Source organism: Ursus maritimus, unplaced genomic scaffold, assembly GCF_017311325.1.
Source record: "Ursus maritimus isolate PB19 unplaced genomic scaffold, ASM1731132v1 scaffold_26, whole genome shotgun sequence".
NCBI classification, from domain to species: domain Eukaryota; kingdom Metazoa; phylum Chordata; class Mammalia; order Carnivora; family Ursidae; genus Ursus; species Ursus maritimus.
The window spans coordinates 31,452,852-31,480,729 of NW_024425119.1; the positions used below are offsets into that span (position 1 = coordinate 31,452,852).

A 27,878-nucleotide genomic window follows, 5' to 3' on the forward strand; every position below is an offset into this window, starting at 1 on the left:
TAATATATAATATGGAAACAAATTTGCCTTTTCATAACAGTTGTTATAGCAAAACTTGACTGTTTTTCCTCAGACCATAGTGTCTTTTCAGTTTTTTAATGGTGTCTTTGAAGAACAGAAGGTCTAATTTGATCAAACCTAATTTATCTTTTCAGAAAAATTAATGATGTAGTCACAGTTTCTTCTGTGATTACTTCTAGAAGTTTTGTATTTTTAGTTCTTACATTTAGGTCTATGATTTATTTGTAGCTTTTATTAGTTTTGTACCACATAAGGTGAAAAAAAATTTTTTTAAACATAGGTATCGAATTGCTTCAGCAGCATTTGTTGAAAAGACAATTCTTGCACCCAATGAATTAACTTGATGCCTTTGTTAAAAGTCATTTGACCATGATGTGTGGATTTGAACTCTTTATTATGTTCTGTTTTTATTATTTTACCTATTTATTATGATCTATGTTTTAATATTTATTTATTATAGATATGTTTCTGTATCTCTTATGTGAAGAACAGATTGTCTTGATTAATGTAGCTTTATAGCAGGTTTTGAAATCAGTGTTGCTGCCTGTTTTTTAAAATGATTATTTTGGCTTTATGTGCATTTCCAAATAAGGTTTGGTCTCAGCTTGTCAATTCTACACAAAAATCTAGTTATATTTTGATAGGGATTGTGTTGAATCTTTATACTAATGTTGGGAAAATTGACTTCTTAATAATCTTGAGTTTTGCAGTTAATGAATATGTTATATCCACTTATTTAGATTTTTATTTTATACCAGTCTTCTGTCTAGCTGCAGCTTCATGAGCAAAATAAATGTTGTTTTAAGCCACTGAGTTTTGGGATTTGCTGCCCAATAGTAGCTAATTAGAATAATTTTAGTACCTGGAAGTGAGGTGCTGCCACAACAAAAACCTAAAACATGGCTTTGGGATGGAGTGGCAGACTAAAACTGGAAGGACCTTGAGAAAATGGTTAAATATGTATAGTAGCCTTTGTAGAGACTGGTGGTAACCTTGTGTTAGTGGTTCATCGGCGAGGACTGAGGGAAATTGATAATGTTATTGAAAGTTGGAAGAATGGGGACATTTATTATGTAATGACAGAAATTTAAGCAACATTGTCACCTGTAGGAATGCAGAAAATAGAACTAATGAGAAAATAAAGCTACAAAATTAAGGAGATTTCAAAGTGTTGAAGAGACTTCTTCTAGCTGCCTGTAATAAAATGCAAGACGAGAGTGTTAAGCAAAAGAAATACTTTTGTATGTAATGAAGCTAGGACTTGCTGGAATCAAAAATAAGACTTTTTTAATACCAGTTTCTTCAGATGGCAAACAATGCTAAAATTATGAAAAGGCTTTTGAACAAAGGTCAATTGCAGGACAATGGCAGGAATATAGGGAATAAAGGTGATGACTAGGGTGTCATTGTACAACTCTTTGCAAGGACTTCAGAAAGATTTGAGGTATTATCTTCAACAGGTAAACATCTTTAAGGATCTTAAAGGACATGAACTGCAAATTGTTTCTATTCAACTACAGGGCTTTAAGACTATCAAGGACAAGAAGCCAAAGATAATGAGTTACCGTTTTTTTAAAGATTTATTTATTCACATGAGAGAGCGAGAAAGCATGCAGTGGAGAGGGGCAAAGGTAGAGGGAGAGAGAGAATCTTAAGCAGGCTCCACGTCAGCCCAGAGCTGGATGCGGGGCTGGATCTCACAACCCTGAGATAGGACCTGAGCCAAAATCAAGAGTTGGATGCTCAACTTACTGTGCCACCCCAGTGCCCTGAGAATGATTTATCTTGGTGAATTTTGTGGTGTAGCTTTTGTCTAATGGGGTGAACCCCAGTACTATTCATAAGAGACCTACAGAGTTTTATTTTATTTTTTTGTTTTGTTTAAAGATTTATTTTTTTTAGAGAAGCAGACTCCCCTCTGAGCACTGAGCCTGATGCAGAGCTCTACCTCAGATCTTGAGATCATGCGTGACCTGAGCTGAAACCAAGATTTGGACGCTTCACTGATTGTGCCACCCAGACACGCCTGAGAGACCTACAAAGTTTTAAGAGAAGTGTACTTGCAGAAACACTGCCTGCTTGGACTAAAAGGGACAGAGATGGTACAACATAAAAAGAGGCCTTTGGACTTCCAAAGTACTACTTGCAGGAAGCAGGCTGATGAAACTACTTAGCTGCAAACATAAGCAGTTTTTTATGGAAAAGGATGATGAAGGGGGTTGAACCATGAGCTTAAGAGGGTAGAGTTAAGATATATAGACATGCGTTTTGTTGCTGCATTCCTAGGCAGTAGGCCGTCATCAAGGGACCATCAGTATATGCCTGACTGGATTTCGGAATCGTTATTGACTGGTAACTCTTGTTTACCTCTATTTCACTCCTTTTCAATAGAAAAGTCTATAATAATTAACTTATGCCTCTTAAACCATTGTATTTTGGTGTACAGAGGATATGTAATTTGTCTCTGTAGTTTCCCAGGTCTTCAGATTGAGAATTGTTATACTTGAGGAGCTGTGCTTGCTAAATAGCATCTGGAGAGTGTCACACACGCTTGGATGAGATTCTGGACTTTGAACCTATGTCTGGTGCCATAGTAGCTGAGACTTTTACAGAGGTGGGGTTGTCTTGGGAAGTGGAGGCTGTAATTTGCATGCAGAAGGAATGTAAGTAATTCGAGGCCAGAGGATATGTTTGCACTTTAACTCCCCTTCCATGAACAATGGGGTCTAATTGCTCTCCTCTTGATATGGGTGAGCCTTGATGACTTACTTCTAACAAACAGAATGAGGTAGAAGTGATGCTGCATGACTTCCAAGACTGTATCATAAAAAGTGATACAGTTTCCAGCTGCTGCTCTCTTTTTTTCCTCTTTCAGGACACCTAGCTTTGCTGCCCTGAACTGCCATTTAAGAAGTCTGGCTACTGCTAAACCTCCATGCTGGAAAGACCATATGGAAAGACCATATAGAGTAAGATGACTGAGGAGCCCCAGTCTTTCAGGTCTTCTCAGCCTGGACACCGGATGTGTGAGCAAATGAATTGTCCCCCTGCTCCAGCCCCAGCCAAGAGTGTATAGAAATAAGCTGTCCCTGCTAGCCATGCTCATGTTGCGTATTTGCGATCGATGTATGTTGTTTTAAGCTACTAAAATTTTTGAAGTGATTTGTTATACAGCATTAGATAACTGAGACAGTTCATGTTTATAGGTCTTACTCTCCTCACTGCTACATTTACTGATGAGAGCGAAAACCCTGTTTTGCAATATATTTTTAAAATGTATATGGCCTAAAATAGTGCTTTTCGTACAATGGGCACTCAGTAAATCCGGTTGGTGCTGTAACATGGATTGAAGCACAACCAGACTACATGTAGCTAGCTCTTTTAAGGCAGCTTCATTCTAGCTTCACGTTTCTCCTTTAAACCTTTGTTCTTGTTGCTTTGTTTACCTTAGTTACTTTCTGACTTTGGCTGTAGTTCATAACTTTAATATCTTTCACTTAATCTTGATTTTGACTCCTTAACCTAACTTTTGCCTCATGACCTGATAATGATAATAACTACTAAAATGTATTGACCTATATGTAAATTTTATAGCTCAAGAGCCACCGTATCCCCTGGAAATAGTGCCTAATACACTTATATAAAACAGTTAGTAGTCATTTGTGGATTGACCTTATTTATGTGAAAGACAGGTAATTTACATACACTACCTCCTTTAATCCTCACAACATTATGAAGATTATCCCCATTTTATAGATAAGGAAATTGAACTTTAAGTTGAAGTGACTTTCCCAGGTCATTAGTCAGTAGTAGAGACAAGATTTGAATTAAAGATGTAACTCTAAAGCCTATGCTTTAATGACTGTGCTTTACCTCATTTTGATGTTAACATAGGTTTCTACTTGTTGACCATCGACTTTGTCCACACCCTTTATTTGGTTTGCAGTTTAGCCTTGCCTTCTCCAGAACTGATGTCCAATTTGTCTCTGATTTGTATGTTGCTACATTCTAGCCTCTTGTGCATGTTTGGAGGTCCATGGAAGGAATCTACCATTTTAAAATGTAATTAGTACACACAAAAAAATCAGAATCAAGACCTATTTCAGTAATATGGAGAATAGCTCTGGTTTTGTTTTTTTTTTTAATAGAAGATCTGTAAAACCTAATATTCACTGGAGCCATTGAACTATTTCCATGCTTGAAAAAATAAGATCTGTAAGAAAGAATGGGTAATACTAATGGCAGTTCTTTCTGACATTAGAATTCAGTTTTAGAATTAGACATTTTAAGCCTTGCTCATATACCAGTTCTTTTTTTTTTTTTTCCTGTTAAGGTGAAATCATTTGTTCACATTACAAAGTCTATTTTTCTGTTGCATATTGGCATAATAGTTAACTCTTTTGGCTGCTATTGATCATTGGGTTCTCAGCCAAATTGTTTGGTTCTCAATAATACTTTTGGTGTCATTGGACGTGTTGTGCGTGAACCATAGTTGCCTCTTATTTGTTGTGTTAAAGGTTTTTACCGAAGTGTTATGAGTTAGATAAAAGGTGAAGTATAAAAATTGAGAGTGATTTACAAGGTAGAACACGAGAGCATTTAGCAACATTTGAAAAATCAAAGTACAGTGAAGTGCAAAGATACCTTTATCTTATCATAACTTAATTGCAGTTGACCCTTGAACAACACAGTGTTAGTGGTGCCAACCCTCATACAGTCGAAAAGCCACGTACAACTTTTGACTCCCCTAAAAACTTAATTACTAAGAGCCTACTATTGACTGGAAGCCTTACTGATAACATCAATAGTCAATTAACAGATTTTTTATATGTTATATGCATTATATACTGTATTCTTAAGTAAGCTAGAGAAAAAATGTTAAGAAAATCATAAAGAAGAGGAAAATACATTAATAGTACTATAAAAAATCCAAGTATAGTGGACCCCTGCAGTTCAAACCTATGTTGTTCAAGGATCCATTGCATACTGAAACTTTATTATGTTTGATATTAGTTAATTCTAATCTGTCTTTAATAGTTGATAATGGGGCACTACTTCATTTTATATAATTTCAGATCCAAGGATCATGATTTTCCACATCTGTTTTTACTTGGAAATAACTTCATCTGACTTTATATGATGTGACCCCTCCGCCAAAAATTGCTAGGTGGCATTTTCTAAATTACTTCATAATGGCTCTAATGACTTCTTTATTCAGTACCCATGAAGGTAACATATTTCAGTTTATTTCTTAATCTAGAAATCTTTTCTGGAATTCTGTAAAATGTAGAATAGTTTTCGCCATGTTCTATACAATGCCTAGAGTAGAGTGTATCTTAATAGGTGCTTACTCAATTTTTGTTGAAGGAATGAGACTCATTTTGGGTAGATTTGGTCACTCTGCAATCATTGGACTGACAGAAATGGGGATGTTTTTAAGATGGCCCAGACTTTGTTTTTACTTAACACTTCGTCTGGCTCGAACAGGAATTAGGCTTTGTAGAGTTTCACAAGCCTTCTAACATTCAACGCCTTACATCGCCAAAGTTCCTTCTTTGCTGTCACACCAAGCCTACTTCCTTCTCAGCTTATTACCATTAACAGCAATAACCAATATATATTCTACATGGCATATGTCATCTTCGGCTAATCACCCCACAATATTATTGATTGAAGTGAGCATTTGTAGCCTAAGAGAGAAAATACTGAGTTCCTCCAAATTCTGTGTTATTGGAACCCATAAGTAGCAGAAAGAAACTAGACTTGTTTATTTAAAGCTAACAGATTCTATTAAACTATAACAGATCTATATTCACAGCTGGTACATTATGATGTTGCATGTTCTTCAGTTAAGAGGTAGAATCTGTTTCTCTACCCTCGAAATTTGGGTAGGTGTCACGAGTTGATTTTACCTATAAAATCTAGCAGATGTACTTTGTGTCAGTTCTGAGCCTAGACCTCAAGAGGGCTTGCATACTTACGCTTTCTTAAAAGGATGCTCAGCTGTGTTTGAAAATTCTGGGCAAGCCAGCTGAAGGATGAGAGACCACACAGACGAGAGATGAGCCTCCCAGCTGAGGCCCTCTTGGACAGCTGTCACCCCACCCACCCAGTAGCTGACCTTATGCATTAGTGTGCTCAGCAGTAACTTAGGAATCACCCATCTGGGCACAGTCTGAATTGTTAGCCCACCAAATTGTGAGTTAAATAAATATTTGTGGATTTGAAGTCCCAGCATTTTGGGTTGTTTTTTACGTAGTAATAATTAGCTGATGTAGCATAGTTAATAGGTAAAAGTGCATGTAGGGAAGAATGTTTTAATTACCAGGCTCTCAATACCATTTGTATGGTGTACATACACTTGGAAATTTTTTTAGCAAGCCAATTTTATTTCCTGTGGTGAATTCCTATGGCAAATTTCTTGTGGCAAACATGAAGTTCGGATTTACAATTTGCATGGATTATATTGCTTTCCAAAAAGTTTATATCAAATATTCAATAGGAAATAGGTATCCATTTTCACTAAAACAGCGTGTTGTAATTTTTTAATGTCTTTGCTTGTATATTTTGATTTTGGGGGGCCACTTTGCTAAGTAAAAATGATATCAAGGTTTTCTTCAGTTTATATCTTGGTATCACTTACAAAGATAATTTGTGGTCAGAAATATGAATCACCAGAGGGAATCAGTGAGGTCCTTGCTTTCCTATAGATTTAAATAATACAGTGAGGAAGAAAGAATGTGAGATTTGGAGTCCAAGCAACTATATTTGCTCAGAAAATATAATTTGCTTGATTTTTTTAAAGAAGATTATGTTTTCTCAACTTTTTTCTTCCCCAAAACTAAGAGATAATGTTTGAAATTCAGCTATTTTTTTTATAATGAAGTGAAAGCCACACGAAGGAAGTCCAGTTTCTGTTATCTGACTAAACTGTATTTTTAAATCTAGTGTGTCTTGAGTTCAAGTAGTCATTTCATGAACAAAAGTATCCCTTTAAATTCTTAAATGTATCTTTAATTTATATAAAGGATTTCAGGTTTTCTTAAGATTTCTATATTTATCTCTGGAAAAAATATTATCTTATGCCTTTAGAATTTTTGTTACATTTAAATCTCTTATTCTACATTCTAAGTGGACTTTTGAACTTCTCATGAGTGTCCTTCCCTTTTTAAAATTAGCTTACATAGGACCTACCATAATCCTGGGGACATCCAAGCACATCAGTTAGAATTCAAGTAGCCTGGTCATCATCTTACCAGGGAATATGATGAGAATGTTTTTTGCTGAGGAGAATCAGTGTTACTGGCACTCGAATTTTATTACATAATTAATTTAACAGGGCTTGGGATATGGCTGGATATAGTGGTGTCAGTACAGTGATTATTAATGTTTTCTTTTTCTTTTTTTTAACATTTTATTTATTGGAGAGAGAGACTCTGTGTTGGGGGGGAGCAGAGGGAGAGGGACAAGCGGACTCTGCACTGAGTGGAGCCTGATGTGGGGCTCGATCCCACGACCCTGAGACAATGACCTGAGTTGAAATCAGGAGTCAGACAACCAACTGAACCACTCAGGCGCTCCTAATGTTTTCTGATTTGAGCTAGCTTGATGGCTTTTTTTTTTTTTCAAGGGTTACAAAATAATTTGATTGTTAAATTAATAGTTTAGTTAATTTATTTGTATACAGTGTATATTCTATAATTGCTTATTGATGATAGAAACTATTTTTGAGATGTGGCATATTGCTTTTTAAAATTTTACTTCAATAATTTTTTATTCTAGTATGGTTAACATGCAGTGTTAAATTAGTTTCAGGATTACAATAGATAATTCAGCAGTTCTGTACATTACTCAGCGCTCATCAAAGTAAACATACACTTAATTCTCTTTGCCTATTTCACCTTTCCCACACCCCCCACCTCCCCTCTGGTAACTGTCAGTTTGTTCTCTGCAGTTAAGAGTCTGTTTTTTGGTTTGTCTTGCTGTTGTTTATTTCTTAAATTCCACATATGAGTGAAATCATACGGTATTTGTCTTTCTCTGACTGACTTACTACACTTAGCATTATACCCTTTAAGTCCATCCATGTTGTTGGAAATGGAAAAGATTTCATTCTTTTTAATGGCTGAATAATACTCCATTATATGTATATACTACTTTTTTATCCATTCATCTAGGGATACTTGGGACACTTGGGATGCTTCCATAATTTAGCTATTGTAAGTAATGCTGCAACAAATATAGGGGTGTATATATCTTTTTGAATTAGTGTTTTGTATTTTTGGGGTAAGTACCTAAGTGGTGCAATAATTGGATCATATGATAATTCTATTTTTAGTTTTTTTGAGGAACTTCCATACAGTTTTCCACAATGGCTACACCAGTTTGCATTCCTATGCACAGGGCATGAGGGTTCTTTTCTCCACATACTTGTCAATACTTGTTGTTTCTTGTGTTTTTTATTTTAGCCATTCTGACTGGTGTGAGGTGATACCTTATTGTGATTTTGATTTGTGTTTCCCTGATGCTGAGTGATGTTGAGCATCTTTTCATATATCTATTGGCCATCTGGATGTCGTCTTCAGAGAAATGCCTGTTTATGTCTTCTGCCCAATTTTAATTGTATTATTTGTTTTTTCTGGTGTTGAGTTGTATAAGTTCTTTATATATTTTGGATACTAAGCCTTTATTAGATTTGTCATTGCAAATACCTTCTCCTGTTCAGTAGGTTGTCTGTTAGTTTTGTTAATTTGATTCCTTTGTTGTGCAGAACCTTTTTATTTTGATGTAGTCCCAATAGTTTATTTTGCATTTGTTACCCTTGCCCCAGGAGACACATCGAGAAAAATGTTGCTTTGTCCAGTGTCAGAGAGATTACTGCCTGTTCTCTGCGAGAATTTTTATGGTTTCAGGTCTCACATTCAGGTCTTTAATCTATTTTGAATTTATTTTTGTATATGGTGTATGAAAGTGGTCCAGTTTCATTCTTTTTGCATTTAGCTGTTCAGTTTAACTAACATTTTTTGAAGAAACATTTTTTCCTATTGCATATTCTTCCTTCCTTTGTTGGATATTAATTGATCTTATCTGTGTAGGTTTATTTCTGGGCTCTTTATCTTGTTTCATTGACCTATGTGTCTGTTTTTGTGCCACTACCATGCTCTCTTTGGATTACTACAGCTTTCTAGTATAACTTGAAATCTGGAATTGTGATACCTGCAGCTGTGTTCTTTTTCCAAGACTGCGTTGGCTGTTTGGGGTTTTCTGTTGGTTCTATACAAATTTTAGGATTGTTTGTTTTAGTTCTGTGAAAAATGCTGTTGGTATTTTGATAGGAATTGCATTAAATCTGTAGATTGGTTTGGGTAGTATGGACAGTTTAACAATATTTAACAATATTTCTAATCCAGGAGTATGGTATATCTTTCCATATGTTTGTATTTTCTTCAGTTTCTTTCATCAGGGTTTTATAGTTTTCAGAGTACAGGTCTTTCACCTCTATGGTTAAATTTATTCGTAGGTATTTTATTATTTTTCGCGCAACTGTAAGTGGGATTGTTTTCTTCATTTCTCTTCCTGCAGCTTCATTATTAGTCTGTACTAATGCGACAGATCGGGGCGCCTGGGTGGCTCGGTTGGTGAAGCTTCTGCCTTCGGCTCACATCATGATCCCAGGGTCCTGGGATTGAGTCCCACATCAGCCTCCTTGCTTAGCAGGGAGCCTGCTTCTCCCTCTGCCTGCCATGCCCCCTGCTTGTGTGTGTGTGTGCTCTCTCTCTCTCTCTGACAAATAAATAAAATCTTTATTTATTATTCTTTTTAAAGATTTTGTCAGAGAGATAGTGCACGTGCATGCACACAAGCAGGGAGAGTGGCAGAGGGAGGAGAAGCAGACTCCTGCTGAGCAAGGAGGCTGATGCAGGACTCGATCCCAGGACCCTGGGATTATGACCTGAGCCAAAGGCACTGAGCCACCCAGGCATCCCTAGATAAAATCGTTAAAAAAAAAAAAAAATGCAACAGATACCTGTGTATTGATTTTTTATCTTGTGACCTTACTAAATACATTTATCAATTCTAGTAATTTGGGGGGGAGTTTTTAGGTTTTTATATATAATATCATGTCATCTGCAAATAGTGAAAGTTTATTTCTTCCTTACCAGTTTGGATGCCTTTTATTCCCTTTCCTTGTCTGATTGCTCTGGCTAAGATTTCTAGGACTATGTTGAAGAACAGTGGTGAGAGTGGACATCCTTATCCTTGTCTTGTTCCTGACTTTAGGGGAAAAGCTCTCTGTTTTTCACCATTGAGGATGATGTCAGTTGAGAGTTTTTCATATATGGCCTTTATTATGTTGAGATATAGTTCCCTCTAAACCTCCTTTGTTGGAGGGTTTTTATCCTGAATGAATGTTGTACTTAAATGCTTTTTCTGCATCTATTGAAATGATCATATATATGGTTTTTTATTCTTTCACTTGTTGATGTGATTTATCATGTTGATTGATTTACAAATACTGAAACATTCTTACATCCCAGGAATAAATCCCACTTCATTGTGGTGAATTTTTTTTTTTATGTATTGTTGGCTGAAGTTTGCTAATATTTTGTTGATTTTTTAACTGTGTTCATCAGAGATATTGGCCTGTAGTTTTATTTTTTTGGGGGGGGGTAGTGTTGATGTTGGTATTAAGGTAATGCTGGCCTCAGAGAATGAATTTGGAAGCTTTCCTTCCTCTTCTGTTTTTTTGGAATTGTTTGAGAAGAACAGATATTAAGTTTTCTTTAAATATTTGGTAGAATTGACCTGTGAAGCCATCTGGTCCTGGACTTTCGTTTGTTGTGAGTGTTTTGATTACTGATTCAGTTTCATTGTTGGTAACTGGTCTGTTCAAATTTTCTGTTTGTTCCTGATTCAGTTTGGGGAGGTTGTATGTTTCCAGGAATTTATCTATTTCTTCTAGGTTATTCAATTTGTTGTCATATAATCTTTCATGATATTCTCTTATAATCCTTTGTATTTCTGTGGTGTTGGTTGTTATTTCTCCTCTTTCATTTCTGAATTTGTTTATTTGTAGTTTCTCTTTCTTTTTTTTGATGAGTCTGGCTAAAGGTTTGTCAGTGTTGTTGATCTTTTTAAAGAAGCAGCTCCTGGTTTCATTCATCTGTTTTATTGTTTTTTAAGTATCTATTTTGTTTACTTCTGCTCTAATCTTTATTATTGCCTTCCTTCTACCAGTTTTGGGTTTCGTTTGTTCTTCTTTTTCTAACTCCTTTAGGTATATGGTTAGGTTCTGGAGATTTTTCTTCTTGATACTTCAAGAAGTATATAACCTTCCTTCATAGAACAGCTTTTGCTGCATCCCAAAGATTTTGGACTGTTGTTTTTCCATTTGTCTCCATATATTTTTTTGATTTCCTCTTTGATTTTTTGGTTAACCCACTCATTGTTAAGTAACACGTTATTTAATCTCCATGCATTTATATTCTTTCCAGATTTTTTGTTGCGTTTGATTTTTATTTTCATAGTGTTGTGGTTAGATAAGATGCATGGTATGACTTCAGTCTCTTTGAATTTGTTGAGACTTGATTTGTGGCCTAACATGGGCTCTCTTAAGGAGAATGTTCCATGTGCACTTGAAAGGAATATATATTCTGTTTTAGGATGGAATGTTCTGAATATATGTTAGATACATCTCTTCCAGTGTGTCATTCAAAGCCACAGTTTCCTTGTTGTATTTCCATTTGATCTTTCCAATGATGTAAGTGGGGTGTTAAAGTCCCCTCCTATTATTGTATTACTATCAGTTACTTCCTTTATGTTTGTTATTAACTGCTTTATGTATTTGGGTGCCCCCATGTTTGGTGCATAAATATTTACAATTGTTATATCTTCTCCTTGGACTATCCCTTATCCTTCTTTGTGTCTTCTTGTTACAGTCTTTGGTTTTAAGTCTATTTTATCTGATGTAAGTATTGCTACTTGGGCCGTTTTTCACATCTGTTTGCATGTTAAATGCTTCTCCATCCCTTCACTTTCAATCTGCATGTGTCTCTAGGCCTCAAATGAGTCTCTTGTAGGCAGCATATAGATGGGTCTTGCTTTTTATCCGTTTCGTCACCCTGTGTCTTTTGATTGGAGTGTTTTTTCTTTTAGCACTTTGAATATATCATGCTACTGCCTTCAGGCCTGTGAAGTTTCTGCTGAAATATTAGCTGATAACCTTATGGGATTTCCCTTGCAAGAAACTGTTTTCTCTTGCTGCTTTTAAAATTCTTTCTTTATCACTACTTTTTATGATTTTACTTACTGTGCATCTTGCCGTGGACCTCCTTGGGTTGATTTTGTTGGGGACTCTCTCTCTGCCTCTTGGATCTGGATTTCTGTTTCCTTCCCCAGATTTTGGAAGTTGTCAGCTATTTCTTCAAATAAATTTTCTGCCCCCCTTTTCTCTCTTTTCTCCTTCTGAGGTCCCTGTACTGAGAATGTTGTTATGCTTGATAGTGTCTCTGAGTTCCCTAAGTCTATTTTCATTTTGTATCATTTTTTTCCCTCTCACCTGTTCAGTCCGATTGCTTTCATTAGTCTGCCCTCCAGGTCGCTGATCTGTTTTTCTGCTTCCTCTTGTCTATTCTCTTTAGTGTATTTTTAATTTCAGTTACTGATTTCTTCATCTCTGATTATTTCTTTTTTTGTTTTCTGCCTTGTTATAGAGTCTCACTGAGGTCCTCCGCTTGTCTCAAGTCCAGTGAATATCTTTATGATCACTATTTTAAATTCCGTATCAGGCATATTATTTACCTATATTTTGCTTAGGTTTCTTGCTGGGGTTTTCTCCTGTTCTTTCATTGGGACATATTCCTCTCTTTCCTCATTTTATCTGAGTATCCTTGTCTTGTTTCTGTGTTTTACGCAAGTCAGCTATGTCTCCTGCTCTTGAAAGTGTTGGCCTCATGAAGAGTTCTTGTACTGCCCACGCAGTGTCTTCTGTTCACCAGAACTTGGCACTGCAGGGATGTCTCCCATATGTGTTGTGTGTGCCCTGCTGTTGTGGCGGAGCTGATGGTGCCTTTAGTTTAGCCATCTGTAGTGGCTCTCATTGCTTATTGTGGGCCAGTCTGGGCCCCCTTGGGCTTGAGTTCTGTCAGACCAGGTGTTTGCCATGGATGCAGTAGCACTGAACTGCAGGGCTCTTTCTCTTTTGTCCCCCAAGAGGCTTTTGTTGGTGGATTGAGCCTGCAGTTAGACCAGCTGTCTGCCCCCAACTCTTTGCTGGAGCCACAGTCTGACTTATGTGTGTAGTTCTCTTCCCCTCTCTCTGGGGCAGGAATCACTCTGGAGTGGTACGGGCCCCTCTTGGGGCTGCTTGCACACTGCCAGGCTTGTGGCATTGCTTTGGGCGGCTCAGGCCAAGAGTGTATTAGAGGGGCAGATCCACACAAGCTGTCTGCAAGGTTTATGCCAGTCTGCTGTGGGAGGGGACCTGGAGTGGAGGCCTGTCTGCAGGAGAATGCAGGGGGGGCGCTCGTTTTTAGCAAGTTAGTTAGCTAGTGTTGGTAGGTTGGGAGGTGGGGGAGGGAAGTGGCTCATTTGTCGCCCCCCCCCCCAAGTCTCCCAAGGATCGCTGCTTCTGCAGCACATACTCCGAAATTAGTAAACAAATCTCCCTCCTGTATACCCCAGGAGATTTTCAAGGTGCTGCTTCTATGCTGTATCTCTGTGGGGCTGTTTATTGTGCTGTCTCTTTAAGAACAGGGACTCAGTTTCCTCGTGCCCTCCCATCTCTCCCTGAGCTGAGCCCACTGATTTTTAAAGTTCCAGGTTTTAAGTCCTGCTGGTTGTAAGAACTCAGTCTTCAGCCCCTCTGGTTTTCAAAGCCAGATGTTACGGGGATTCTTCTTTCCCCTGTGGGATCCCTGGTGTGAATCTGTTTCACTCCCCTTTCTGCACCTGTGGTGTCCCTCCCTCCAGTGGACAGTGTGGCGGTTCCCTTTAGTTCTGGACTGTATCTCTGTCCTTACTACCCTCTTTGATTGGCCTCTTCTCTACATTTAGCTGTGGAGAGTTCTGTTGTCATTTTCTGGGTTATTTACACTGATATGAGTGCTATCCGGTTGTGTCAGTGGGATGAGGTGAGTTTAGGACCCTCCTACTCTACCATCTTCTCCAGAAGTCTGGATGGCTGTTTTAGAAAGGCCAGTTTGTCAGGTTTCTCTCTACAGTTAAACACCGCCCCCCCTGCCATTTATGGAGTGAGGAAGAGGTCATGTAACTGCAAGTTATACATGTTATGTTTAAGTGTGTTGATAAATGAACTCTACTATCTAGCAGCTTGAGGGCTTTCCTTTTGGCACCTGCAGGTTCCCTGAGATTTCTGATTGAACTTTAGAAATAAAGGCAATTTGTTTATTTTTGGTTTCTAAACGTACAGCTGCCTTGGAACTCCAGGACTTCCATGCCTGTGGTGAACACCTCTGACAAGACTTCAGTGTCTTGACAAGACTTCAGTCGCCCAGTTATTCCTGCTGGTAGGAAAAAGGCTTCTTAAAGCACATAGAAAGGTATTGTGTCTGCCTCACCTAGAGTTTTAACATTGTATTTTACAAAGTTGAGGAAGCTTACTAGGTTTCCAGTCCGATATGTAAGGGGCTTGGGAGGTCATATTCCATCCTGACGACAAGTAAAAAGGTGAACAAATTGAAAATAAACAACTCTTCCACATGAAAAGTGAGGTCACAGGTCAAATCACTGCCCCCACAATTGGAGACAGAGAGGAAGACACAGAGAATCACAGCTTAACTAAGCAGAAAGTCAAGAGCAGAAACGTTCATGGGAACCAGTGCCAAGGTGGGAAACCTAAACTAATTGATGGATTGCTGGAGGCTCAGTGTGGACAGTCTGAGAGCCAAAAATTCCGGAAGGGTGCAGTCTTAGTGAGTCCTAAACACTTTTTTGAGTTTTATTTCTAAGAGCGCTACCAGGTTCTAACAGTGAAGACTGGAGAAAGATCTCTGAGGCGCCTGGCAGGAGGAGGGGAAAAGGAATCAATTGTAATTAGGCCAGAACAGGCTATTCTTCCTGCCCTCAAGAGAAAATATGTTACAGGAGCGTAACTTGATTGGGCTTTATCAGAGTCTAATTGACCTGGGGGAAAGGAACTACCTAACTCCAGCTCCTTCTAGCCATCCTTTCTTCCACCAAAGGGGAAGAAAAAATCGAATGTTTTTTGAGAAGTTTATATCCCAGGGGCACAGTCTCATTAAGACTGAGACCTGATAGGATTATGGAGTAGTTCCTCTCCTCCCACACCTTACCACTATATCACTAAAGGCCTATTTACTGGCCTCTTTACCTTTTATCTACTATAGCATGTCCAGGTTTCCGCAAAAAATTACAAAGTATACTACAAGGAAAAAAAAAACAGTTTGAGGAGACAGCAAACACCAGAACGATATTCAGATGTAGCAAGGATTGTTGAAATGACCAGATTGAGACTTCAAACAACGACTAATATATTAAAGACTCTAATGGGGGGGCACCTGGGTGGTTCAGTCAGTTGTCTGCCTTCAGCTCAGGTCATGATCTCATGGCCTAGGATTGAGCCCCTCATTGGGCTTCCTGCTCTGCAGGGAGCCTGCTTCTCCCTCTCCCTCTGCCTGCTGCCCCCGCTGCTCGTCAAATAAATAAATTAAAAAAATTTTTTTAAAAAAAGACTAATGGAAAAACACAACATGAAAGAACAGATGGGTAATGTAAGCAGGGAGATGGAAATTCTAAGAAAGAATAAAATATGCTAGCGATAAACATGCCTCTGATGGATTTATTCGTAGACCAGACATAGCTCAGGAAATAATCTCTGAACTTGATTGTATGTCAGTAGAAACTCTTAAAACTAAAAAGCCAAGAGAAAAAAGATTTAAAAAAATTTCAGACTATCCAAGAACTGTGGTATGAGTACAAAAGTTATACATGTAAGGGGAGTGACTATTAGAATGATCAGAGAAAGGAATAGAAGAAATACTGCAAGTCATAAGGACTGAGAATTTCCCCAAATTGATGTCCAGTAACAAACCAAGGATCTAGGAAGCTCAGATAAATGCCAGAAACCCCCACAAAAAACAAACAACAACAACAACAACAAAACTACACCCAGGCATGTCATATTCAAACTGCAAAGTGAGAGATGAAAACTCTTGAAGCTGGAGGAAAACAACACCTTATTTAAAGAGCAAAGATGAGTATTACTTCTGACTTCTCAGAAACCCAAGTAAGCAATAGAGTGGAGTGAAATATTTGAAATGTTGAGAGAAAAAACCTACCACCCTTGAATTCTGGATCCTGCAAAATTATCCTTCTAAAGTGATAAAGACTGTTCTCAGACAAAAATTGAGGGAATTTGTGGCCAGTTAGACTTGCCTTGCAGGCAATGTTAAAAATAAGTTCTTCAGAGATAAAGTGGTCAGGTCAGAGACTTGGATCTGCATAAAGGACAGAAGAGCATTAGAGAAGGAATGAGTGTATAGGAAAAGCTTTCATTTTTCCTAGTTGATTGAATGGATAAGTGTGTGTAAACTAATAGCAAAAGCAACAATGTGTGCGATGTATAGCTTATGTACAAGTGAAATAAATGACACCAGTGACATAAGGGACAGGAGGGACTAGGAATATCTGACTCTTCTAATCTGTGAAAGCGTATAGTATTATTTGAAAGTGGACTTGAATTAGTTGTATATGTACATTGCAGACTCTAGGGCAACCACTAAAAAAAGTGAAAAAAGTATAGTTGATATGCTAAGAAAAGAGAGGAATGAAATCATAAAATATGCTCAGTGATAACCACAAAAGGAAAAAGTAGAAAACAAAAATAGGAATAGAAAACAAATAGAACAAATAGAAAATAGTAACAAATATGGTAGATATTTCATCACACTAAATGTCAGTGGTCTAAATATACCAATAAAAAATAGATTGTCAGTGGATCAAAAACAAGACCCAACTATATGTTGTCTTTAAGAAACCCACTTTAAATGTAAAGACACATGCAGATTAAAAGTAGAGGGATGGAGAAAGATATACCATGCTAACATTAATCAAAAGAAAGTTGGAATAGTTATATTAATTTCAGACAGAGCAGACTTCAGAGCAAGGAAGCTTATTAGGATTCTGTGGGTTAATTTATAAATGTAAATTTGAGCATATTTTGGAAATTACTGATCATTTTAGACTTTAAATTCCAACCCTTTCACATTTACCTCTAAATGTTATTGTCAGTTTTATCCAGTAGTTATGTTTTAGTTTCTAAGTCCATAACTGGTGACCCTGCAGGAAAAAAAAAGTACAAAAATTTTCAGGTAGGGGCAATTATAAAATTTTCCATGATAAAGTTCATTGTAAAAAAGAAAATAAATAGTACTTGTTAAAAATGACTTTGGCACAAACTTTCTACTTAAGTTACTTTACTTCCTGTGACTCAGTTTTTCCTCATCCATACAAGAAGGGTAATAATGCTACTTTTGATACAGGTTTTCATGAAGATAGGATGAAATTATGTATATAAAGTATATAGCATGTAAGTGTGTTTTTATTCCATAAAAAGAAAGTAGAAATAGAGTATTATAAAAGATGCAAATTTCACCCCAACCTTGCTATCCTAATTAGATTTTCTCCTCCTCTATTAAGAATAAGAAACCAATTTAATCATCCAAATGTGTTTATGTGAATACCCATGCCTTCATATACCATATGGAATTTGCTGTTTGACTAGAACAGCTTTGCTCTACAGAGATTGATTTATGAAACATGCTCTTGGATATTGGCCTGGTACCATGGTATCATTTGAATCATTTTTTTCTAACCCAGTTAAAACTTCCCACTGCTCCTTTGTAGACCACAGGAGCATCTGAGATGCATGCATCCATTTATTCTTTAAATATTCACTGAGCATATACTATATGCTAGGCACTGTATGAGGTGGAGAGTCAGTAGTGAATAATGCGAATTCCTTGCTTTCATGCAGTGTATGTTCTCATGGGAGAAACAGACAACTAAAAAATAATTTTCAAATAGTGATAAATGCTAGGAAGAAAATAAAACAAGTTTATGTGATGTATTGGGGAGGAAGGGAATGATTAAATTGTGTAGTCAAGACAGGCTCTCAGGGGAGATGATTTTGAGCTGAAACCTGAATGACAAGAAGGAAAGAGACACAAAGAATAGGGCAACAAGCATGCCAGGCAGGTGTAACGCCACATGCAAAGCCCCTGAGGTGGAAATGACTTAGCTTTATGAATGCCTAAGTAACTTGCATATAAATCCACTCAATTTATCATTCACTAGATGAGCTCACCATTTGAAAGAAAATGCAGCTGATTCCTTTTTAATACAAATGTAGTGGTTCCACTATTGTGTACTTAAGAATTATCTGGAGAGTTTGTTAAGGTACAGTTCCCTGATCTAAAAAAGCTGATCTTGTGAAAACAGACAGTAGAACGGTGATTACCAGAGGCTGGGGGGTGGGGTGTGGGGGTTGGGGAGATGTTGTTTAGGGGTACAAACTTGGAACTAGTAGATAGGTCCTGGAGAGCTAATGCACAGCATAGTGATTATAGAATAGTAGTGTATTAATAAACTTCAGAGTTGCTACGAGACTGGATTACTTATTTATCACAAAAAGAAATAATTATGTGATGTAGTAGGGGTATTAGCTAACACTGTGATGGTAAACACTTGGCAATATGTGCATCAAATCAATGCATTGTATACCTTATATAGTGTTATATGTCAATTATATTTCAATTAAAAATATATAGTTTCCTGGGCTATATCCCCAGATATTCTGATTCAGTAGGTCAGGTGAGGCCCACAGATTTGCATTTGTAACAAACTCGCTTTGAGAACCACTGTTGTAACAAATCTGTTTTGGGTTTAGTATCCATTTGCTAGAAGCAAAGCATGTCAGTATCTTTTTTTCACGTAAAAAATTAATTTCTCTGCATGCCACTCATTATGCAGTTTTTGTAAGTGTAGTGGAAAAGTATATGAAGTATTAAAGGTAAAAAACAGTATCAGTGTTTCATATTGAATTCATAGCATTTATAATAGCTTAATTTCAATATAGCCACTTAGGGGTTAATGTCATTTTTCATTTGGAGAGAATTTTTTTTTTTTTTTAAGATTTATTAGAGCATATGAGTGCACAAGTAGGAGGGGGGCAGAGGGAGAGAATCTTCAAGCAGACTCCCGGCTGAGTTCAGAGCCTGATGTGGGCTCCATCTTATGATCCATGAGATCAAGACCTGAGCCAAAACCAAGACTTGGACGCTTAACTGACTGAACCACCCAGGTGCCTCCCACCCCCCTTAAAGCATTTGGAGAGAATTTCAAAAATTTTTTAAATGCTGAAAGGAATTGAAATGATAGGTTACTAAGAGATATTCTAAATTATTTTGTTTCTTGATTCAGAGATTACATAGAGAATTTGTGCATTAAATCCTGTTAATATGGAGACTATTAGAAGGTTGTGCTTTTCATTGTGCCCTTCGGGAGGATGCTCATGGGAAAGAGGTGGAGAGGGGAGAGGAACATCAGGCTAGTCAGCCATATCAGCTCAAACCATTCTGGTCGGCAGGAGCTGGGCTGCTGCAGTCACACAGCCTGTATGACATATATCAAGCCCTGTGCTCCTGTTCCTAGTAGTTGTTCGCAGGAAAGGAATTTATAAACACATTGCTTGTGCTTTGGACAGTGCGACCTTAGCGGCATCAGGGATAGCATGTGAAGGATGACACTAAGAACAACAGCCGACAGTTATCCAGCACTTACTATGTGCTATTGTTCTAGGTGCTTTAGATGATTAATGTAACCCCCATAACAAATATATGAGGTAGATAGTAACATCCCTAATTTATAGGAAGGAATTGAGGCAAAGAGTAAATAATTGAGGTTACCAGGCAGTAAGTAGAAGAGCTGGGATTTAAAGCTGGCAATTTGTATTCTTATTCCTTAAACAATGTACTATGTAGTGCTTCATATTTGGAGAAAAATCTCCAAATCAAGGTTTTCAGAATTTTGTCTATTCTGAGGTATCGGATTCTTCCTCTGCATACCTTTTAAGTTATAACACAGGAATTCCACAGTGTCTATTTTGTAATCTTTCTGCCTGGGTCTGACCAGAAGATGTTCCAAATGACGAGAGAGAGAGAGAGAGGAAGACTATTGGTGTAGTCCACACAGAGAGAAGTTCTGTACTACTTCTAGTGTGTGATCTTGGACAAGTCATCACAATGTTCTGAACTTAAGTTTAGTACCCATAAAAACCTACAATGTTTACCCCACAGGACTGCATAGTTAAATGAGGACTTTGATCACTGATAGAAATATGTACTACAGTATTTAGGTGTCCTGGTGAGTAGACCCTTTATGCATAATTTATGGGATTTTCTTGGGTCATTCTGTCTGTAGGATTTTTACCTTACCTGCTGGCATCAGAATCCTTGATTAAATGCAACTCCACTCTTTTTTTTTTTTTAAACAGGAGAAAATCTAATTAATTTTGTGTGCATGGAGAAGCTACATAGACATGAGACCCCCTCTATTGTAAGCCTTTGGACAAGTGGATCTAGTGTCTTTATGGGATCTCCTCAGGCTGTTTCTACAGTTGGGCTCAGGATGGCACATTCTAACTATGGAGATAAGTCTAACAGCTGCCCAGATCAAACAGTAGCTAATTCTCGCTAATAAAGGCTATAGTTCTGGCAAAATGGCAATGGAGGTCCAAAAGGAACTGTCAACTAGTCATCCAGCAGGTATTTTGTTTTTATTTACAAAGTAAATATAGTTTCTGTCAACCCAACATAATGGCTTATGTCACATCTGGTTTTGACAGCAACCAGAAATATTATTCAAGGGTTCCTAAAGCATTTCATTTCAAAGTTTTATATTTACTATTTCGAATAATTCCCTGGAACAATTTTTAGGTATTACATATTTATTTTTAAAGATAGTTGAGTTTATCTATGATCAAGAGATAATATGAGTAGGATTGCATAAATTTATAGATAACTAATTTTTGTCGATGCCTTTCTGTGTAACCTAGATCCTAAAATCAAAGGAATTAGAGAAAATACAAAAGTGCAAAGGAGATAAATGACTAATGAATTGTCGTAACTTTTATTAGATTATTTTCATTTACAGTTCTGGCACTGACACTTTTTTTTTTAAAAAAAGATTTTAATTTTATGTAAAGATTGAACTTCAGTAAAATAACTTAAAAAATTTACATATACATCACTAAATTTCCATAAAATATACAATACTTTTGATACAGCTATAGGATAGAATGACTTTGATACATATTCATAATTATTTTTAAGAGATATCCCATATGTCACATGTAAGAATAAATATATTGAATTTTCCAAGACATGTGAAGTATTAAATACTATATAACATGCACTCAAATTAAAATATACATTTTGAAATACATATTTTAAAAGCATAAAACGATTTAATCTAGATGTACATTAGAGCTTCTAAATAGAAATCTGAACATTTATTACAAATAAAGATACTATAACATCAAATGAGATATAGTCCAAAAGCCTCTAGGAACCAGTTTGGACATGTAGAATATAAAGTTCTACTTTGGCTAGAGGTAAGTCTCATTTTTTTTTAACCTTCAAATGAGATGGAATGATGTTAAATTTACTAAAATTGTAAAACTTCACAAAATATCGGTTTTTAAGTGCTTGTAAGCTGCATTCCTTTTTCTCATACTGATATGACAAAAATCAAACACACGAACTTAACTGTGTGAAATAAATACATGGATATTACTACCAAATGAAAGTAGTTATTGAACATACCATAGACCAAATCACTCAAATGCAAGACTGCTTTATACATATAAAGTAAAGATTTATAGGAATTACACCATTTTACACTCACAGGCAAATTAAGAGGATAAAATTCCCTCATGTGTACTTCTGAACATCATTAATACTCTTACAAAATATCTCTTTGATGAATATTGGCACACAAATATTTCCCTCTCTAAAAGACAATGTAAAAGAGAGTTGGTAGCAGTTAGCTATTTGGCATTTTAAAATGATTGCTATTATTTCCAGAAAACAACAGTGTTTCTCACCCAGAAGAACTGAATGTACTGATAATTGATATGTTGCTACCACCTGATCAAATTAGCTTAACATTTCTGTACATGAGGCTAAGAAAATTGATAAGTGACAGAAAACAGGACATTAAAAATCCAGAGAAGAATTCTAAGTCTTTTCATAGGCAGCAGCTATACATTTTACCCACTATGTAACAGATTTTGCTGTAAAGCACATGTTATGAATTCTCTGCCATGGGCCTGCTAGGTCGTTGTTTTATTTGCAGTTAGTAACAAGATATAAACTGAAAACTTGTTTCAACAGCTGTATAAATTAAAGTTATTAGGTGCTTAGTAAAATTTGAGATTTTTTAACCAGGAGAATGGTAAAAAACCAAAACTGATTATAACAAAAATCTCATTAATTGTTGTTAATTACTGTGCCAATGAGATAAAACAATCCTTCCACTCCCCCTCACTGTAATACAATATTTCTAAACTATATTAGTGTCTTTAAGTTGTGAGACTTTCTTAGATAAGAGATAGTTTTTAGAATATCCTTCCCCTAGAATCTATGATTACAATACATTTCAATTTTACTTTCCCATATAAAAGCAAAAGGGTAAGTTGTCAGTTTACTTTTTTTCTGTTCACTCTTCCTCTACATAGTGGATTTTGAAATGATTGATAGTAAACAACTTCTAAATTTTTTACTTTAATGGAATTCTCATTTTAGAGTGAATAACAAAAAATAATAGAGTCTCCTATACTAAAATATAGCTCAGTGGTAAAATAAAATTATGAAAAAGCACTTGACAGCATTACCATCATAGCATTTTCCATCGGGGAACTAATTACTGCATGTGGCTGGGAACGAAATTTCAAACATAAATATCACCCTTTAAATTTAGTTTTGACTTAGATCCTTTATGAATACATTAAAAATCATGTTTTGGGTAATTAATGACTAAGGTGCAACAGTTAAAATTATTAGAAATGTTTGTATTGAAGAAAAATTATTAATACCAAATCTTTAAAATTTATCTGACATCACATTCAGTCCTATGTGTTCAGATGCAGATGAAGGGTTATATTCTCTTTAGTTTATGGCAGATCTCATCAGCCACCAAGCTAAGCCTCATATAGGGGTTATGACTTTCTTTACTATGTGTTCCTCAAACATAATATGTCTCTATTGAATTTGCAGCATGCTTAGAAGAAAACCTTAATTTCAGTTGAAAGCATGATGCTTAATCTGTTTTAATATAGTAGGTCAAATCATACCATTTATAAATTGTCCTACAAAATATATATTTGATGATATTTCAAATGGAATGTTTTCAAGTTGATAGTGGTAGCCAAAGATGCTGAGAACTTAAAAGATACGTAATATTAAAAAAACCTGCAAAAGTCAAACAATTTTTAATATACTATAAAGGTTCACCAAATCTAAAAATAATACTCTAATTGTATAAGGTTTCTTTTTAAGTAGTTGTTTTTAAAAAAAATATAATCTTTATACTGTGCCACTCTGTCTTGTACTTCAAAGATACGGAATATTGTCTTTATCACTATATAAATAACAAATAGTCCTTTAAAGGAAAGGTTGAGGAGAATAGGGGAGGAGAACTGTGGCTAATTTTCCCTGTTACTATGTGCATTTATGGATATAAAGTTGAATATACCATTTGCTTACATCAGGGAGAACAGGCCATGTTCTGCTTTAGGAAATAATAAAAGTCCAGTTGCTCCTTTAATAAAGTTACTGTGCATTCAGCCCAGCTGAGTACATAAGCATATAGTTAAGGCTATTATATAATAAAGAGAAGAATTGAGGCAATTATTTGGATAAATCAGAAAAATACATTTTTAGAGAGCACTTTATTGGTCTAAATTTTTTTTCTTTCTATCATATTCTGATTTTACCACATAATAGCTCATTTTCCATCTCACTTTACCTGTGTGAAGTACTACACAGAGAAGAAATTTCTTATGGGATAAGAAATATCAATAATTTTTTCTATTAAATCACATCTGCTTTTCTGGGGGAAAAATCAATATCCCCTTAGAAATCAATTGTCAAAGCACCTAGTTCAGGGAAAAAACTCTCTCAAATTTTTTTATTGTATGAAATGGTCAAAGGGAGAAAACTTTTTTTTTTTTTTTTTTGGCTGAAGGAGTTTTAGGCAGGTGAAGTGACAGTTCAAGCACTTATCATACCCTTGGTGGCTATGAGAACAAACCTCCTTGGATACATTGAGTTTGGTAATAGTGATAGGAGTAAGCCAGACTTCAAGCGAAGAACAAAACATCTTGGAGACTGACAGAAACACACTGAATTTAGGGATAGCCATCTTTTCACTCCAAAGAGTACCTTATTAGATGTTTAGAGCCATATTAAAATCCATCAAACTTATGTATTCCTATCTGGCCACAAACAATTCATTCATAATTTTCACTGGAACTAGCAAGTAATTTTGTATATTCTGTATAGTTCTTAAGAGCAAAAATTAGAGTTCATTTGATGAATGAGCATAAATACCAATGAACACTTTGAGAATACATTGTAGAAATGTATGCAAGTATTAGAACCATTAATCTGTTCCAATAGAAAATCCCTATTTTTAGACAAGAAGGAAAAAATCCAAGCCAAGTATGAGAAAAAGGAAACACCCACAGACAAATCTATGTATCTTTTTTTGATAAACTGTGAGGGAAAATGAGAAAAGGGTGTGCAAAATAAAAATGAGTTTATGTTCTTAAAGTAAAAAAAGACTAGTACTTTTAAGTAATGTCACAGTTCCCTTAAGAGTTAATAAAAAGTTAAGGAAAAAATAAGAAGTCCCACTATTTAATTAAACAAAATATCAATAACAGCAGGATCATCTGTCACTGATTTTCTTCCTTTCTTTTTTGTTTCGGGAATTATTTGATTAAAAGAAGGGGGAAAATAGTCTGCTAGCAGCTATTAACACAAACGAAGGCACAAATAGGACTCCAGAGGTGATGAGTGAAGGCGTGGTGAATATCAGGTGATTTTGGCATGAACAGAAACCCTGAAATACAGTCAAAGATCTGGTGCTATTTTGTGTTTACAGGTGCATACCTAAGTGACTAATGCAAATCAGGGATCCATAAAAATTTTTTCTTTCTTTCTACAATAAAATATACTTATCAAAACTTGCTAGCTTATCTGTGCAAATGTATACTTATCACCAATGCAAAAAAATATGTATGAAAATAAACCCTAAAAGACCTGCTTTTCATAATGTTCAAAAGGTCCTGTGCAGAGTCAGTTTCTGAAGAACTCTCAAGATCTGACTTGGAGAGAGAGAGCAAAATGCGGAATCCAAAGGAGATAAGGACAGCCGTGTCTCCGTAGGGGGCACTTCTGAATTTGTTGAAAGCTTAAACAGAATTTACCTTCTAATAGCTGATCACAGGTAAGCTACTTGTCCTTAGAAAATTTAGGGCCAATAGGCCATGTTTTGACAGAAAACACCCTTGGATCTTCTCCCAGAATCCTTCTTCATAAGGATATCATACATATATGATTAAGCTAGATTAGCACTGACTCTACTGCCACTAATAATTATACATGGTTTTAGGAAAAAAGGATACCACTGAAGTCACTGGATACATATTCATTTTAGACTACCTCAGGAAGGAATTACATACATTTGTTCAATAATTATTAGTTTAAAATCTCTAAATATTGTTTTACATTTCGCTTGTGAAAAAAAATGTCATCATGGTTATATCTTCCTTCTAATCAAATATTCTAGAATATGAGGTCATTCAAAACTAGACTAAAAGAACCAGATTAAAAGCAGGGCAGTGAGGCCACCAATTGCTGCTTTTGTCCCCCAGGTTTGTTTAAATACCTAAATGTATCAGCAGCTGAAAATTACTCCACATCAGAAGCATCGTTGTCAGAAAGATGATAGTTGCTTCCTTTCACCCGAATATATTCAATATATCTCCCTTCATCAGAATCTGAAGCGCCACATGTACATAGCCTGTTGTCAAAGAGTGATTCAATTTCCTCTAATTTTTTCCCTTTGGTCTCAGGAAGACAGCCATAGATGAAAAGGAGTCCCACACCAGCGAATCCAGCATAAAGGAAGAAGGCTCCTGCAATGGAAAATAATACATATTTGTATGTACAGTCCTAGGTTGGAAAGAGTACTTGATTTTGACTTTTCTTTCTGGTCAGTCATGCGTAACTGTGGTCTGACATGGAAGCAGACAATAGCTACCAGCCTGCTTTACTCTTATTGTTCTAGCTCTGTGAGCATAATACAATTTACCTTTCTAAGCTCAGGTCATGTAATGTCTAACTCAAGAAGAATGATAAACTGGGTTCAGCTATAACTTCTGCTTTGAAGTCTCTCCTCACTTCCCTGGCTGGAGATCATTGTTCTCTCTTATGTACTTTTACAGCACTTTGCTGAGGCCCCCATCTTCATAAACAAGTATTACAGTTGTGTGCATGAATTTGTGTCTGTCTTGTCTACTAGACTGCAAGGCACTTTGAGGGAGAAATTTCTCATTTATCTTGTATTTCTAGAACCACATATAGCGATGCCATTGCTGAATTCATGACTCAGTGGAGTACATGGCAACTGTTATCTTTCCAGTCTCTCATGCCCAAAGTCTAGGAGTCAACCTTGATTTTTCTTACTTTCCCGCCCAATATCCTGTCAGGAGATCCTGTTCGATCTACCTTCAAAATACCAAAAATGACCACTTTTCGCCATTCCACTGGCATCTCTAGTTTAAGGGCCATTCTTTCTCATCTGCACTACTGCAGGAGTCTTTTAACTAGTCCCCTTGTTCCTTTTGTTAGACCACTAAGGTCCACTTTTTTTGGTCTGTAGCACTTCTCACCATCTGACCTACTATAAAAAGCTTACTAATTTGTTTCCTTGAGTAGAATGGAAGTTCCATGAGGTCAGAGAATTTTGTTTTGCTGTCACACTATGCATGCCAATGTAGTATAAATAAAAAGACCTAAGTAGTACCTGGTTGTGTTTTCTAAGTGTCAATACAGCAAGCCTAGATGGATGAGATATATGTGACTTGTGTGTATTCTCTACATATTTCCAAGATGATCTTTTCCTTTATAACCGAATTCTCAGTTTAAATATAAGAACCTAATTACAAAGGAGTTCCTGCCTAATTTGAGGCCTTCAATCCAGATCATCCTGGTGAAGGAAGATGACAAACTAATGTGACAAATGGCTGCAGAAAGGCAATCAGGTTGGGGGTTTAAATCTTTCTGACTTCCAGTCATTGAACTGCCTCTCTGTGACTCAGCTTCCATATCAGGTAAGAAGAGATGGTTTCTCAGCTCCTATTTGGTTTATAATTCTATAAATTTTACAACCCAAATCAGGAGCAGGTATGGGAGAGATGGTTATGAGGTGCTTGAGAGGGAGATGTGCTCTTCTGTTTCAGTGTCAAAACTGCTCTCCTCGAGGGCTGAGTCTATATGGCTTGTTTGTATTTGGGTTCCCAATGCCTAGAATGGCACCTGACGCACCAGTGGGTCTAGGAATAAATGTTGTTGACTGCCAGATGGAATACATTGGGTAAGCAGATCTGAAATAAAGGGCAAAACTTGACAACATAAAGACATATTTCAAAATTAAGCTTTAAGCAAAATAGAGCCGTTAAAGAACTGAAAAATATTTCTCAGTTCTGCTGAATCATTACAGAATGGGAAAGAAAGACATTATTAAGACTT

The 27,878-nt window shown here is 36.4% G+C and overlaps 1 protein-coding gene and 1 long non-coding RNA gene across 2 annotated transcripts in view; one reads left to right on the forward strand and one right to left on the reverse strand.

Moving 5' to 3' along the window:
- The first annotated feature begins 477 nt into the window (after window positions 1–477).
- LOC103675392 lies at window positions 478–27,878 on the forward strand. The gene is made up of 7 exons (XR_571834.2): window positions 478–2,990; window positions 5,097–5,250; window positions 14,453–14,582; window positions 20,555–20,825; window positions 25,409–25,572; window positions 26,201–27,460; window positions 27,590–27,878. It is a non-coding gene; the product is annotated as an uncharacterized LOC103675392 (long non-coding RNA).
- SLC2A13 (solute carrier family 2 member 13) overlaps window positions 21,171–27,878 on the reverse strand; it is a 375,922-nt gene continuing 369,214 nt past the window's right edge. The window contains exon 10 of the mRNA XM_008704707.2: window positions 21,171–26,263. Coding sequence (XP_008702929.2) covers window positions 26,037–26,263 — 227 coding nt within the window. The 3' untranslated portion in view covers window positions 21,171–26,036. The remainder of the gene's footprint in view (window positions 26,264–27,878) is intronic.